This window comes from Hemicordylus capensis, chromosome 3 (assembly GCF_027244095.1).
Source record: "Hemicordylus capensis ecotype Gifberg chromosome 3, rHemCap1.1.pri, whole genome shotgun sequence".
Lineage (NCBI taxonomy): Eukaryota > Metazoa > Chordata > Lepidosauria > Squamata > Cordylidae > Hemicordylus > Hemicordylus capensis.
Window position 1 is genome coordinate 117,847,246 of NC_069659.1, and position 16,117 is coordinate 117,863,362.

The following is a 16,117-nucleotide window of genomic DNA, read 5'->3' on the forward strand; positions in this document are numbered from 1 at the left end:
ACACACTGGCATCAGTAATGAGAAATATGTTAACATTAGCTGGGGAGAAAAACAAAAGATAGATGTACTAGTAGTAAGACAAATCTATTCCTATAGAAGAGGTATTCTGAAAAGAATGTATTTCTTTTCTCTTTTCAATAGTCTTTGAGATGGGGTAGCAGAAATTATGGTCTGAATCCAAAGCAGTGCAAACAAAGTTTTGCTCACACAACAGGAATTTACTGCCATGCCCTCCCCATCACAGTCCCCTGGCACCCCCCTCCTCAAATTGACCATTGAGGATTGGTGGACCCTCGAGCAATGGAGCAGAGGGGGCTGGAGCTAGAGGCAGGGAACTGACAGAAGCCGTAGCAGGACAGGGAAAACTGATAGAATTAGAGAGCTTGGGTGAGTGGAAGTGTCTTCCTGCTTTCACAAGGAGCATTTCAGTAGAGCGCTATGACTTAATAACTCTTCACTCATTCAAAAACTGGGGAAAGGGAGCATACCAACTAGCCATGTTTATTCACTGCCAAAGCACTCCATGGCCACACTCCGTGATGTTCCCAGGTTCAGCTTTTCTCTGCAGAGGCCCAAGAAAGTGTGTGGAGGAAGAGTCTCTGGGTTCAGTGCTCCCCTCCTCAGATAAATGTTGAATCCAGTGGCATTATGAACCCCACCACCCACTGAGATCATCAGGAGAGGTCCGTCTGCATTTGCCACTGGCTCGTCTGGTGGCATCTCAGGGATGGGCCTTCTCCATTGCTGCCCCGAGGCTTTGGAATACGCTCCCTAGTGAAATAAGAGCCTCCCCATCTCTGACAACTTTTAAAAAGTCTTTAAAGATGCATCTGTTCACCCAGGCTTTTAACTGATATTGTTTTGATTGTTTTAATGTCATTTTTAAAATATTGTTTTAAAATTTTAAATTGTGTTTTAAATTCCTTGCTTTTAATTGTTTTTGTTTTTAATTAATGTTTTAATTTTTAATCTTGTTGTAAACCACCCAGAGACGTAAGTTTTGGGCAGTATAAAAATGTTAAATAAAAATTAAAAATAAAAATAAAATCAAGGAGTGTGGCCACAGTACTTTGGAGCCAGTGGGTTTGGGGAGACTTGGCTAGTTGACACACTCTCATTCCCCTTGTTTTTGAGCAGGAATTGTGTGTAGGCCTTTATCTCAAGGTTGAATCAGATGAACAACCGTTAGTGGTATTATCAAATTGGTTCTATAAGGATTAGGTAAAGTGTGCTGTCGAGTCGGTCGACTCCTGGCGACCCACAGAGCCCTGTGGGTTTTCTTTGGTAGAATACAGGAGTGTTTATAATTGCCTCCTCCAGCGCAGTCTGAGATGATGCCTTTCAGCATCCTCCTATATCACTGCTGCCCAGTATAGGTGTTTCCCATAGTCTGGGAAACATAGCAGCAGGGATTCGAACCAGCAACCTCTGGCTTGGTAGTCAAGCCATTTCCCTGCTGCACCATTAGGTGGCTCTCCATAAGGATTACCTGTGCCTATATGCATCTAGCTGCACGATCAGATCAACACTAGAGGCTCTGCTTTGTGTGTCTCCCCACCATCTGAAGCCTGGCAGTAGCACCGACAGGGCCTTTTCAGCTGTGGGACTCAGTTTGTGAAATACTCTCCACCTGGCCCTCCCTTAGGGCCACTAACTAGTGGCCACTTAGGGCCCCTCGTTATCCCTGCTAACCAGGCAAAGAGCAACTTTTAAACATGGTGATTCTCTTTATTTAGAAGGGGGAGAATAATCAGCCCTATACAACCACAGCATAGTACCTCCAATGACTGTTGCTGGTATCTATCATATGTTTCTCTTTAGATTGTGAGCCCTTTGGTGACAGGGAGCCATCTTTATTTATTTATCTATCTATCATCATTTCTCTATGTAAACCACTTTGGAAGCTTTTGTTGAAAAGCGATTTATAAATGATGGTGCTTCTTGTTGTTATAGAACCAGATGTTGTGGTTTCTTTGATTTTGTTGTTCCGTGCAATGTTTGCTTTATGATTGTTTAATGATTCCTGGGAGATGGGTCCTTTGACCTGAACAGAAAAATTAAAACATTAAACTAAAACTAGCTGGGCCAGGCGCAGATCATCACCACTGTTGCCTGTTTCTCCCCCCTGCCCCTGCTGGTGCGCCCGGCTTTCTGGCTGGCCAGCCGGCCCACTTCCCCCTGCCCTCTTCTGCCCCTCACGCTTTTTAGATGGTGGGCCTGCCAGCCTGCTTCTTCTCTCCCCCACCCTGCACTTTCTGGCTGGTGGGCCAGAAATTTGGCTCACCCCTCTACCCACTCCAAGCAGCGGCTGCCTCCTCCTCTTCCTCCTTGTGACTGGGCTGGCCCGCCACTGCCCCCTGCTCCCGGCAACTGGGCCGGCCCTCCTCCTCCTCCTTGTGGCCAGTTGACCCACTGCCACCTCCTGTTCCTGGTGGCCAGGCCAGGCTGCTGCCACCTCTCCTCTTCCTCCTGGTGGCCTCCGGGCTTCCGCCACCTCCTGGTCCCCACTGTTTTCTCTCCCATCCTGTCCCTGTCACTATCCAGGCAGCTCTCAAACTCTCGCAAGAGCTGCCACACATGGGATTAGTGACAGATACATTTAAGAGAATTAAATAGATAGATAGATCAATATATAGATAAATATATGCGTGTTCCCCTTACTATGCAATTAAAATATGGATCTTTCATTTCCAAGACAGCTGATATATGGTAGAAGATTTGAACAACACTGATAACGAGAATCATCATAAAGGAAAAAAACCAGTCATCTTTGCTTTCCTAGCATCTCTAGGTAGCTCACAGAAAGACCTCTATCTGAAACCCTTGGGAGTCAGTACAGTATATGTTGGGTGCTGCGCCCTATTGTAGAGTAAATCACCTGTGTCCCACTTGGTTGAGTAAGAACACTCCACACACAGGTAAAAGTTCAACAAAAGAATATATTGAAGTTGAGAACACTCACATGATGTATTGTCTCAGTAAGGTCCAGTTACACGTTCACATACATAAGGCACACAGAGAAGGCACATAGATACAGCATATACAGCATCAGCCAGGTGGACCACAGTGGTGCAGCATTTACCACTGTGGACAAGTTGCTCTGGTTTGAGCTTTACCCTTATACTAGTAGTGACCAGTCACCACAGGCCATTACTCAGGGCCTTATCACTCGTTAACAGGCTTCACATGTTGCCAGTTACACCACCTGCTGTAACACGGTGACTTGCACTTTGTAGTTGAAGCTGTACACACCACCTCACAGTTAATATATACTGACAGTATAGATGGTACAGAGCTAGATGGACCAAAGATCTGCCCAGCAGAAGGCAGCTTCCTACCTATATTGCTTTATTGCTGTAGGGCTGTCCAAGAGAGCTTGCAATTCTTTAGCAAAGCAAATAAAAATCCAATATAGAAATAACCCAAATGGTTTGTTCTTCAGCATATATAGAGCAGAAAATTATCTGTTATCGTTATTCTCTCTCTTTTCCTTCCATGTCTACACCCATCTTTCCCTACTTCCTATGAATTTAATAAGTCTTCTACAGAAATGTTATTTCATCATAATGTTGCTGGTTTGGTTTCCTTTCTAATCATTGCCAGATCTTCCTCAGGTTACTGTAGTCAAATTCTTTGTGGATTGACTTAAACCTTGTGCAATTCCCCTGGAAATTACAATAAGAAATAAAGGGGCTCAAATCAGAGTCTGAACATTTTTCCATATCAGAATCTAATATACTACCCAAGCATCATAATGCTGAAGTATCATAAACTTTACTTTATAACATGAAGCAATCTCTTTAAATAAATGGAGTCCTTTCACCATTGTCTTCATATGGGATAAAATCACTAGGGAAGTTAATGAAGCATCAGAATGGTTTCAAATATATTTCTAAATTCCATAATAGCAATATGAATTCAATTTGGTGCTTTAGTAGTGGTCCACTGCTGGAATATTTATGCATATACACAGATGAAGGCTGTTTCCACTCTGATTTGTCCTGTTCACTTGGTTGATATGGGCCTATTCATTTAAGTTGAACCATCTGAATGTATTTAATTATTAAATCTAATCATTCTTCTGTAGGCACTTTAAGTGCAGGACACCCTGGGTTCCTCCTCATTGTATTTGGGGCACACTGTGATCTAGGAACCATTTCTGAGGGTCATATACCTGGTGGTCCTCATGCAATGTTCCCCATTATGTATGCAATGGTTGTGGCCTATTTTTGAAAAGCAACAGTCACAAAAATCAAGAGGCCTATATACAGATTTCATGTTCAGACAAATGCCTCTATATGAGCTTTTTCTGGATGCAAACCCACCAATAACCCCACACAGTTCCTGGGGGGCAGGGGACATAGATGTTATTACAGGGTTATGAAGTAGTCCTTAAATGGGAAGTAATTCTTAGAGATGGGATTATTTGTTTGTTTGTTGTTCATTTTTATACCACCTTTCATAAGGCATCCCAAGGCTGTTTACAAATGTTAAAATACAATACAACTCCATAAAAATCACATTTAAACCTTAAAGTCAGTTAAACAGTAAAAATCACAAAACACAGAAAAAGCAACCACCATTAAAAAAAAAGAAAAAAAAAAGACGAACAGAAGATAGAGCTGAGAGACTCTCATAAGCTGGTATTGAACCCTTCCCCAAAGTACCCATGCCACAAGTTCTCCCACCAAATGCTGTAATGTCCAGTGTCACTTCTATAGCCAGGATGAACATCTGCATTTTCTTTATGCATTCTACATCTACCACATATGTATATCTATAAATATTTTGGTCACAGCATGTGAGTATCCTGTTCATAAAACAAGAATATGCTACATGTTTGTTTGCAGAATTGCAGGGGGCCTTAGCCACTTTTCAGAACTTTCCAATTTAACATGGCTGAATTCCACTATCTCCTATAAAGTTCTTCTGAAATATATTAAACATCAATGTCTGGTGGATTTAAACCATCTTGCGTTCCAAATTATATAAAGATATTTCTCCCAATTTTTTAGAAAACAACCTCCTTAATTCTGATCAGAAATGGCCTTTTGTGAAAGAAACTATGTAATAAAGAGAGCAATACAGCAAAGAATGCCTGCATCTCAATTTATTTGTTCAACACATATCACGCCTGACTCAAACCAGAAATATGACAAGTTAAGAATGTAAAAAACTGTTGAAAACTGGATTGTTATAGAAGAGTATTCTATTGTTGTTCCAAAGGTTTTCTTTTTAAAGCTCCTCTTGCTTCATTAAATGACTTTTACATGTTATCACTGCCATGACATATACTTGAACAGATGAACTAGGGTTATACAAACAATACAAAAGCACTATTAATAAGGAACTTCTCCATTCGACAGATGGTGATGCCTTCAACTGGCACTCTTATCTGCAATGTGCATTACTATAAGTTTGAGGAGAGAGAGAAAGGTTTGGCAGCCCTCTCCACTGGACTGGTGAGCATATCAATTATGATGTGAACTTTTGTTCATCAGCACCAGATACCCAAAGTTAAGCTCACCAAGACAGCAGATGCAATGACTAAGAAATAGACGACTCCTGAAGTCAACGTTTTATGAGTTCATTCAGCTTTGCCAGAATCCATCTGGAGAAAGGCTTTAACCTATCACTCGTGTATATACTATCTTTATTAAAAGCTTAGAGGCCATTAAATATCACAGGTCATGCATTAAACTAATTCTCCAGACACCTGAAAACTGAGCAACCATCAAAGTAATTCTCAGATGCATTTTCATTAAAATGCTAGGCAGCTAGAAACTACCAATCCTCAAATAATGTTCATAGCTGAGGACAACATATGCCACTTAATCAAAAGCACCTGGCTATAAATATGTCTGTGTGGTTTTCTTAAAGGTTACATTTTCCCTGTCGCTTCTCAATTTCTACCCCTTTAGGCTTGGGTAGGTATTATGCACAGAAAGGAGACAAGAGCCCCACACTGATTCTTGGAGACAGCTGACAAGTCTTGAAATAAAAAAATGCTGTTGTGTGGGTAGGGCTTGGGAGTGAAACTCCTAAACAATAAAAATGCTTTTTTGAAAAACTGAAGGTGTAAAACTATTGTATGTAAAACTAAGGTATAACACTATTGCATATTACAAATCCCCAGCCAACAAGCAATATCATCCACATATATATCAGTCCTCCAAAGCACACAATATATAGGAGGACCTTGGTATTCGTGGGGGTTCTGTCTCCTGCAATTACCGCAGATAAGGAAACCACAAATATCGAGACATTAGATCAATGGCATCACAGAAATTAGGTTCCTGGAGGCCCAAAAATCACAGAGAAAACAGGAAAAAATGGGAGGGGGATACGAAATAAAGTGCCCTACCATGATCCATGGGCCTCCAGAAGTCCAGCCATGCTCCCCCCGCCCCCCGCCGCCGAAGTAAAAATTCCAGTTTTTTTCTGCAAACAAATTACAGGATTTGGGGTTTTTTAAAACAGAAACGAGCAACAAAATGGCACCTTTTCTTCAAATGGTGGCTAGAATTTACCTCTGAGGTCATTTCTGGCCACCCCCAACCTGTGGAATTAACCCCTTTCCCTCCCATTCTTTTCCACGTATGCCAAGGTTGGGTGTCAATTACCCAACCGTGGATAAGTGAAACCACATACGGCAAATCTGCAGGTAGCGAGGTTGCCCTGTAATCCCTACTATAGCTTTACTATAACTAGAAAGCAGACAATAATGTACATGCAGACCAGATAATTTAAGCAAATCAGCCAAATCATAGACTACATATCGAGCTGCATATATGCACTATATGGTCAAGGCTTTGTTTGTTTATTTAATACATTTGTATACTGCCCACTACCAAAGTTTCTAAGTGGTTTACAGCATAAAACAAACCAAGAATTTAACAGTTAAAACATAAAACCAGATTAAAATATCCATTAAAAAACACCAACTAACTAAAAGGTTTGGCTAAAGAGATGTGTCTTCAGTTTCCAAAAAGTCAACAGAGATGGAGCAGCATTAATATCAACAGGAGTTGCATTTCACAGTCCCAGGGCAACCACAGAGAAGGCATGCCTTTGGGTCACCACCAGACAAGCTGGTGACACCCTCAGATGAACCTCAGCTGAAAATCTTAATAGGCGGCAGGGTTCATAATCAAGAAGTTATCTTAAATACTTTAAGAAGGATTTACTTTTATTATTGCTAGTATTTAGAGATTGCTTTTCAAAAAGTTTCCAAAGCATTTTATATAACAAAAACAAACAAACAAACAAGATGGTTCCCTGTCCTCAAAGGGCTCAAAATCTAAAAAGAAACATAAGGTAGATACCAACAACAGCCACTGGAGGGATGCTGAGCTGCAACTGGAAAGGACTAGTTGCTCTCTCCCCCCACAATACTGCATGCCCCCCCCCACTGCATAAGAAACTGACCACTCTAAAAAGATGCCTCTTTGCTTGGTTAGCATTGCTACATTATGTGTCAAGGCATTAAGCATGATCACTGTTGTGAAGCATACACATATTGAGGCTATTCACACAACCTCCCAAAAGCGGGCTAAGGGAGTCCAGCCCACTTTGGGGAGGTTGTGTGGTGCAACGGGAGCCATGAGGCTCCTGGCAGCAAACCTCCCAAAGCACCTCTCCCCTTAAACGAGGTTAGCAGAGCTTGTGCTCCGCTAACGGCGTTTCCAAGATCGTGAGACGCTGCAGCTCTGCGCTGTGGTGACTCATGTGTATGTCCTCAGCCATGAGGCTACAGAAAGCTCCCCAGCCCCAAGGGTCTCCCCAGAATGCCCCGCACACTCACGCGGGGCATCCTGGGGGCTGGATGGCCCCTGATCCCCACTGCCCCCAACGGCTCTGTGACAGCTAAGCCTGCTCTCCCCGCAGAGCCCGGTAAGGCTCCACAAGCTGATTGTTTTTTTTTCCCAAGTGATTTTTTATTAATTTTAACAATAACAATATTATCATTCATTACAAATACACACATAAAAGGTGGACTTCCCGCTCACATTTCTTCGTGATTTATCAACTATAAAGTTTACCCTTGCTATAATAATAATTCAAAACATAAATTCAAACCCTTACAAACATAGCTAATCTACCCAACCTGCAGTTTTTTACTAAATTTCAAACCCTGCTGTAAAGTCCATAGTAGGGAAGTAATTCTTTAAATACAACAAGAATGGTTTCCAATCTTCTTTAAAACATTCCAAGTTTTGGTCTCTTATTAGTGCTGTAAGTTTTGCCATCTCCGCATATTCCAAAAATTTTATCAGCCAATCTTCTTTTGAAGGCAGTTCATTACTCTTCCATTTCTGTGCATATATAATTCTGGCCGCCGTAGAAGCATACATAAAAAATGTTAAATTGGTTGCAGAAATAGCTCCTTCTGTTATCCCCAGCAGGAAGGCTTCTGGCTTCTTAGGAAATGTCATTTTAAATATTTTCTTTAGTTCATTATATATCATATCCCAATATGCTTTAGCCTTCCCACAGGTCCACCACATGTGAAAAAATGTGCCTTCAAAATGTCCACACTTCCAACATTTGTTGGATACATTTTTATACATTAATGCCAATTTTTTTGGTGCCAGATACCATCTATACATCATTTTATAATGGTTTTCTTTAATAGCATAACATGCACTAAATTTTAAATCCTTTTTCCATAACTTTTCCCAGGCTGCCATTTCTATGTTACGCCCCGCATCTTGAGCCCATTTTATCATAGTCGTTTTAACCACTTCCTCTCTTGTCTCCTCCAAAAGCAACAGTTTATACATTTTAGAAACTAATTTTTCGTCATTTTGGCATAATTCCTTCTCAAAATTTGAGATCTGCTCCTCAAATCCAGCTTTGAGATCCTTCTTATACATCTCATTTAACTGATGATACTGAAACCAATCTCTGACTTTATCTTGTATTTCAGTTAAACTTTTTAACTTACAATCCTTTTGGTGAAAGTGTACCAAATCCCTATAGGTACCCCAACCCGTTTGCATATTTACTTCTTTACGTGATAAAGCTTCAATCGGAGATACCCATAACTGAGTTTTAGGTTCAAACCAATTTTTATATTTTAACCTTACCCTCATTAAACTCCTTCTCACATAATGGTTCAAAAAGTCTTTATGTATTTTACTTTTTTCATACCATAAATACGCATGCCAACCAAACCTTCTGTCAAATCCTTCTAAATCAAGAATTCTAGGATTTCTTAACGTTATCCATTCTTTTAACCATGTCAAACAAACAGCATCAAAATACAACCTTAAGTCTGGCAAGGTAAGACCACCCCTTTCCTTTGCATCTGTTAAATTCTTAAAATTAATTCTTGGTCTTTTCCCCTGCCAAACAAACTTAGTTATGTCCTTCTGCCATTGCTTAAAACAAGTTAAGGTTTTAATTATAGGAATAGTCTGAAAAAGAAACAACATTTTGGGCAAGACATTCATTTTCACCACTGAAATTCTTCCCATTAAAGAGAGATTCATTTTGGACCATCTTTCTAGATCAGTTTTCACTGAATTCCATATTTTGACATAGTTGTTTATAAACAGCACCGAGTTGTTATTTGATAACCAAACCCCCAAATATTTAACTTTCTTCTCCACTTTCAGCTCACTTATTTGAGAGAATCTATCTTTAGTTTTCTGGTCCATATTTTTAGTTAAAACCTTAGTCTTGGTCTTATTTATATAAAATCCAGCCAGTTGACCAAATTGCTGTATTTTATCCAAGAGTCTTTCAATCTTATCCATTGGCTCTTCTAGAAACAGCACAACATCATCTGCAAAGGCTCTCAATTTATAATCCTGTTTCCCAATTTTGGGTCCGTGTAATTTATCGTCTTCTCTGATAGCTCTACAAAGCACTTCTAGAACCAATATAAAAAGCAATGGGGAAAGTGGACATCCTTGTCTTGTCCCTTTTTGTATTACACAGTTGTCTGATAGTTCCCCATTTACAATAATCTTAGCATATTGCTCCGAATAAATTGTCTTAATTGCCCTAATAAAATTATTGCCAGCAGACATTACCTCTAATAGTCTCCACAAAAATTGCCATGAAATATTGTCAAAAGCTTTCTCTGCATCCAAAAAAATCATCGCCATCTGTTTATCATTATGTTTTTCATAATACTCCAGAACATTCAGGACTGTTCTGACATTATCTCTCAGTTGTCTCTTGGGTAAAAAACCAGCTTGGTCTTCATGGATAAAATGCCTTAGTATAACCTTCATTCTTCTTGCCAAAATAGCAGCAAAAAGTTTATAATCATTATTTAAGAGTGAAATTGGTCTATAGTTTTTAACTAACGTTAAATCTTGGTCTGGTTTTGGGATTACTACAATATTTGCATATTTCCACGAATCCGGCATAATCCCTTTTTGTAGAATATCATTCATAGTCCATTGAAGAGGTTGTAAGATTTGATCTTTAAATGACTTATAGTATAAAGCTGATAATTCATCAGGCCCAGGGGCCTTGTTGAGCTTGGCTTGACTTATTGCTTCGATTACTTCCATAGCTGTTATCGGAGCATTCATAATTTCTATTTGTTCCTTAGTAAGTTTTGGAATGTTTTTGGTCCTGAGAAATTGCTCAGTTTTTTTATCTTCAACTATTTTACCTTTATATAGCTCCACAAGCTGATTGTGTGTATAGCCTCACTATGTCTTTCAAGGAATTAAACATTTAGGAAACATAAACACTTTAACATTCTCATAAGACACAAATACACAAACATACAGAGAATAAGACTGGCCAGACTCAGAACGAAGGTTCCAAATTCCTTCCCAGTTAGTATTTATGCATTATATGGTTACTAGTGGGCCCGGGCACAGAGCATCTGTGCCTCTAGTGCGGCCGGGCCCACTGCCGCCTGTGCTGCGGCCGCCGCCGCCGGGCCAGAGAGTGCCGCCGCCGCCGGGCCCGCCGCCGCCGCCGGGCCCAAGGGTGCCGCCGCCGCCGGGCCCGGCCAGGCCCGCCGCCTCGCCTCCGCGGCCGGGCCCACCTGGCTCCCCGGCCATGGCCGCCGCCGTTCTCCTGGGTGCGCCAGGACCAATCAGGCGCCCCCGCAGCCCAGCCAATCAGCTGGGCTGCCGGGACGCATTTCTCCTGGGCACACCCAGGAAAAAAAATATATAGATGGCATTAAGCATGATCATTGTTGTTAAGCTACACACTCAGGCTATTCTCAAGACACATGCTGCCTGGGGTAACCCAGGCAGCTTGTATCATCTGGAGAGCTGGGAACCCTCGGCTACCAGCTATCCAGCTGAGGGAAGCCCTGTTCTTTTACCCAGCATTTTACTGAGGTAGAACAAACTGTGGGTTCGTTCTACCTTGGGAGGTGATAATCTGGGCAAATGCTGCTGAATTGAAGGCTTCCCCCAACCTGCTGCCATATTGGCTAGCAAGCCGAGGGAAGGAGTGGCTGTGCCGAGTGCAGCGGCTGCTCTAATGAGAGCAGCCGCTGAGCTGCTGGCGTGACTCTCTCTGGGATGCAGGAGGTCTTCCTTCTCATAATTCGAGCTTCGGCCTCTACTGTGTCGCCGCTCGTGTGGGTGCGTGGTGCAGCAGAGGCAAAGACAGCCACCGCTTGCCTACCAGGAAAAGTCCTGCCTTCCCCCCAGCGGCGGCATGTGGTCATCTGAATGACCTCATTCTATCTCTCAAGGAATTAAATGTATAGGAAACAGATGCACTTTCACTTTCTCAACACACACACACACACACACACACACACAGACTTGCCAGACTCAGAATGAATGATCCAGATTCCTTCCTACCACACACAAAGACAGAGGACATTCGTTTTGACCGATGGTGGCCATTACAGACTGCTCCACAGTTACTGGACAAATGGTGCTCTCTATCACAACTACTCATCTTCCCTGGGTGGGGGCAGTCTAGCCGCTGCTTACTGCTGGCATATTTGCGTTGGGCTGGCAGTGATAAGTTGCTTTTCCATTCTACCTGTCCATTGCCTCCAGGCATCCAGCAACACACAGGAGCCATTTTAAGCTATGCAGCTTGGGGACAAATAGCTTCCACTATGTCAGCCCTGCCTCATAATCACACAAGTGAAAAATATTATTAAATAAAATCAATGTATATTTTAAAACAATCCTGGCTTTCTCTCTCTTCTTCTGGCAACAGTGTCATTAAAGGTAAATACCTTTTTGTTCCCAGCCAGTAGACAACCCTACCTAACATAAAACATTTTGTTGTTTTGCCAGCAAATATGGATTTTTCCCAGACTTTGCCTGTAATATTCTAATATCTATCCAAATCTTTCTTTAACTAAGCAGTTATTATAAAGAATTATGTTCTTCTTGTGCATTCTACAAGTCACAGATAAAATGCTTTGTGGAGATGTTTGGATATTCTTGTGCATTCTACAAGTCACAGATAAAATGCTTTGTGGAGATGTTTGGATAATTTTGGTTGTGTTCACACAGTCACAGGATCCTGGTTATCTATTCTCGTTAAATGTGAGCTAACCACAGTGGTTTGACCAGGATTGCCAGAAATTCTGGGTCCTTACAATTCTGGGTTCAGCTATCATGGATAACTCTTTAACCAGGATCACTATGACTGTGTGACCGCAGCCTTTGTTTGTCTAACAGTTGTAGTGATTCTCCGACATAACTAATGATCATGAAATTGCTAGGTATTCCAAGGCTGGCCTGGAAAATAAAACATCTGCCTGGGACAAACAAGAGGGGTGGAAAGGATAAAGACCTAAAGTATGAGCTAAGAACGTTTGGAACAGAAAAGAACATCTAAACAAAGCCATAGCAACTATAAAGCCATTTTTCCCTTGTAGTGATTTATTTACTTCAACAGTATTAAAACATATTAATACAGTATATATTAAATTAATATTAATACAATGTCGCTAAGGTTTTCTTTCTATTAATGGACATAAAGATGCAAATTATAGCATATACTATGAATTCTTAACACTTGATTTGTGCTATAGAGGAAATCAGATTAAATTATCGGAATATTCTCTTCTGGCATGAAAATATATTCAGCTAATCCTCGTAGGCTCTAGTTGTACAATTTTAAAGGGTTTGCCCAAATCCTTTCTCATATCAAGTAGCACTATATATAGATTTAATTTCCACATGTCTTTCTCATAGTAACCTTTGAAGGTACATCAGGAGCCAAAGTTAAGAACATATTTCTAGAATAAATGGAACAACAAGATGTTACAGTTACCTTCACAGTGTTCTTTGCTATTCCTTTTCCAGCCATAGCAGCAGTCAAGCTTAGAACCATAGCGACAGACCCCAGGCTGATTCACAGTTAATAGCTGCCTGCGACCTCTTGAGCTGTACATAAAATAGAACATTAACTGTAGCAGAGTAATTAACAAGCCCCCTTACAGGCCCGGACAGCACCTTGGACAAGTGTTCTGTTAATCAAACAGGCTGGCCACAGTAACATCATACATGAGTTACACAGGTGAAAAGGAGTGAAATTATCTTGAACCACCTTATCAAGAGATATGTGTAACTTTGCTGAAGACAGCACAGTTGAATTGCCCATCCAGTAAAGCATTTGATCCATCTTCTATACAGTAACTATATATATAATTATATAAATATAATTCTCTAAGGCGTACCCATGGCTAATCCCATGTGTGGCAGCTCTCGCGAAAGTTCGTGAGCAGAAGCACTTGATTGGGCAGTGGGGATTCGATATGCATATAGGGAGGAGGATCCTGTGAGAGCAGAAGCACCATGGTGAGTGGGCATTGGGGATTCCATATGCAGATAGGGAGGAGGAGCCTGTGATGGGTAAGGTCAGTTGAAATGCAACTGTTACTGGTCGGAAGATGTTCTTGATTGCAGAGGAGAGGAATCTATCTATATACTTATTTTTCTTGACGTGCCATTCCACTGGAAATCACATGCGTGGCTGAACTCTCACAAGAGTTCCGGACACATGGGCAGCAAGCAGTTTGGGCAGGCGTGCACAGCAGGAGGCAGTTGGCCAGCTGGCGGACTCAGCCTTGCGCAAGAAGGCAAGCAGTTTGGGTGGGCGGTGGAGCTGTGCGCCTGGCAGGAGACAGTTGGCCGGCCGGTTAGAGAAGGTGGTGGGCCACTAAAGATTACCCTGCTAACTGGGCAAAGAGGCACCTTTTACTGTGGTGATTCTCTTTATTTAGCAGGGGGAGAGTAACTGGCCCTATCCACCCCCAGCACAGTACCTCCAGTGACTGTTGCTGGTGTGTATCTTGTGGTTTTTTGGTTTTCTTTAGAATGTGAGCCTTTTGGGGACAGGGAGCCTTCTTATTTATTTATTATTTCTCTGTGTAAACCGCCCTGAGCCATTTTTGGAAGGGCAGTATAGAAATCAAATTAATAATAATAATAATAATAATAATAATAATAATAATGGAGCTGCCACCGTCAACAGAGGCTTGACTGACTGAGGGAGGAAGCAGTTTGGGTGGGTGGTGGAGCTACATGGGCGGCAGAAGGCGGTGGCCTGAGCGAGGAAGCTGGTGGCGGCGAAGAGGATGGGAGGCTTCAGTGGCTGTGGGAGCTGGTGGCAGCAAAAGAGGAGGAGGACTGGAACCTTGGATAACGGAAGGAGGTGGCGGAGCTTGGCCGAATGAGGGGGCTGGCGGGGGTGAGCGGGACAAGATGGCGCCTTCTCTACAGCGACCAATGGTGAGTGTGAATAAGTGAGTGGAGGAACACAGAGAGCAGGTGCCAGGCGGCAGAGAAGGCACCTCAGAGAGAGTGGTGGGCAGACCTCATCTCCGCCCATTCTTCTGCCAGCATATTGAGATGCCCTGCACTGGGGCCAAGCAGAACCACTATCTGCAGCACAGAGAGGGAGGAGGGCCCAAGCAAGGAAATGTGAGGGGCAAAAGCACTGACTAAGACTAAGCCAAACAGGAATAACAGGTGAGCGCATGGGGAGAACACACACAGCCAAGCAGCAAGAGGGGCAGGGGGAGGAAAGGCCAAGCAAAGTCTCCCAACGGGAGACCCAAGGCTAAGTGCACTACCGCACAGATGCTCTGTGCGGGGTCAGTAGGCAGGGGTCTGCGAAGAGAAGGGTGGTGAGGGAGGAAAGAGCCCACTCAGGAGAAGGAGGCTGCTGTTGTGTGAATTAGATGAGGAAACAAGATAAACAAGATCTGAACTCAGGAAGTGAGAGAAAGAGAGAGAGAAAAAGAAAAAAAGAAGGGAGCAGAAGAAAGATAGAGGGCAAGAGCAAGTGGAGAGAGAAAGAGAGAAGAAGGGAGGGGAAGAGAGAAAGAAGGAAGGGTGAGGGATGGGCCCAGCCTGTCAGCAGCCTAAGGGGAATGGATGGCTATGGCAGCAGTGGCAGCAGCAAGGAAAGGCCCAGTCAACCACTGCTGCTGTTTGGGGCTACCAAGGCCATTGACAGAGGGAGGCAGGCAGGCAAGGGAGGGGCCTGGGCCTGTCAGCGGTGTGAGGGGAACAAGTGGACATGGCAGTGGTGGCTGTGCGGAAGGGCCCAGTCAACCGCTGCTGCTGCTGCTCCTGGGGTGAGGAGCAGCAGCAGGGCTCGGCTTGGCCAATAGGTGCCAGCAATGCTGCAGCCTCAGCCAAGAAGGGTGAGGGAGATGGAAGCAACGGACGGAGCAGCAGCAGGAATGCAGTTCAGGTGAGGGTGGAGAGATCTCTGAGGTGAGTGGGACTGTGGCAGGGGGTAAGGGGAGCAATCAAGTACTAGCGTGCAGATGCTCTGCACGGGTTAAGCTAGTATTGGTTCTTTTAATAAAACCATTTACTATCTTCCTTTCAGTGCTCAAGGCAGTATAAAATTACCCCAAAACCCAATAAAACTAACTCAACAATAAAACCGCATGAGTAGACAATAAAATCAAAATAATGAGACTAATGAAACAACCAAACTAGCCAGCTAAACCAAACGCTAAGTAGAAAAGATGTGTTTTGCAGAAGGCCATCCAGAAGGCCAATAGAAAAGGGAAACTGCAGACCCCAGAGGGAAGTTCATTTCAGATCTTTGGGACAACTGAGATAAAGGCCCTGGGTCTTACTTCCATGTGAACATGTTTATGATTGCTCTGTCACAATCCATCCTTTTAAACTGTCAA

At 42.7% G+C, this 16,117-nt stretch overlaps 1 protein-coding gene across 5 annotated transcripts in view; it reads right to left on the minus strand.

Moving 5' to 3' along the window:
• EGFL6 (EGF like domain multiple 6) overlaps window positions 1-16,117 on the minus strand; it is a 78,451-nt gene that overhangs the window by 38,859 nt on the left and 23,475 nt on the right. For all 5 annotated transcript variants that reach the window (XM_053310460.1, XM_053310458.1, XM_053310461.1 and 2 more), the window contains exon 2: window positions 13,234-13,346. Coding sequence is in view for 4 of the 5 variants with exons in the window: in XM_053310458.1 (XP_053166433.1) it covers window positions 13,234-13,346 (113 nt within the window). In the remaining variant the exon portion in view is untranslated. The remainder of the gene's footprint in view (window positions 1-13,233; window positions 13,347-16,117) is intronic.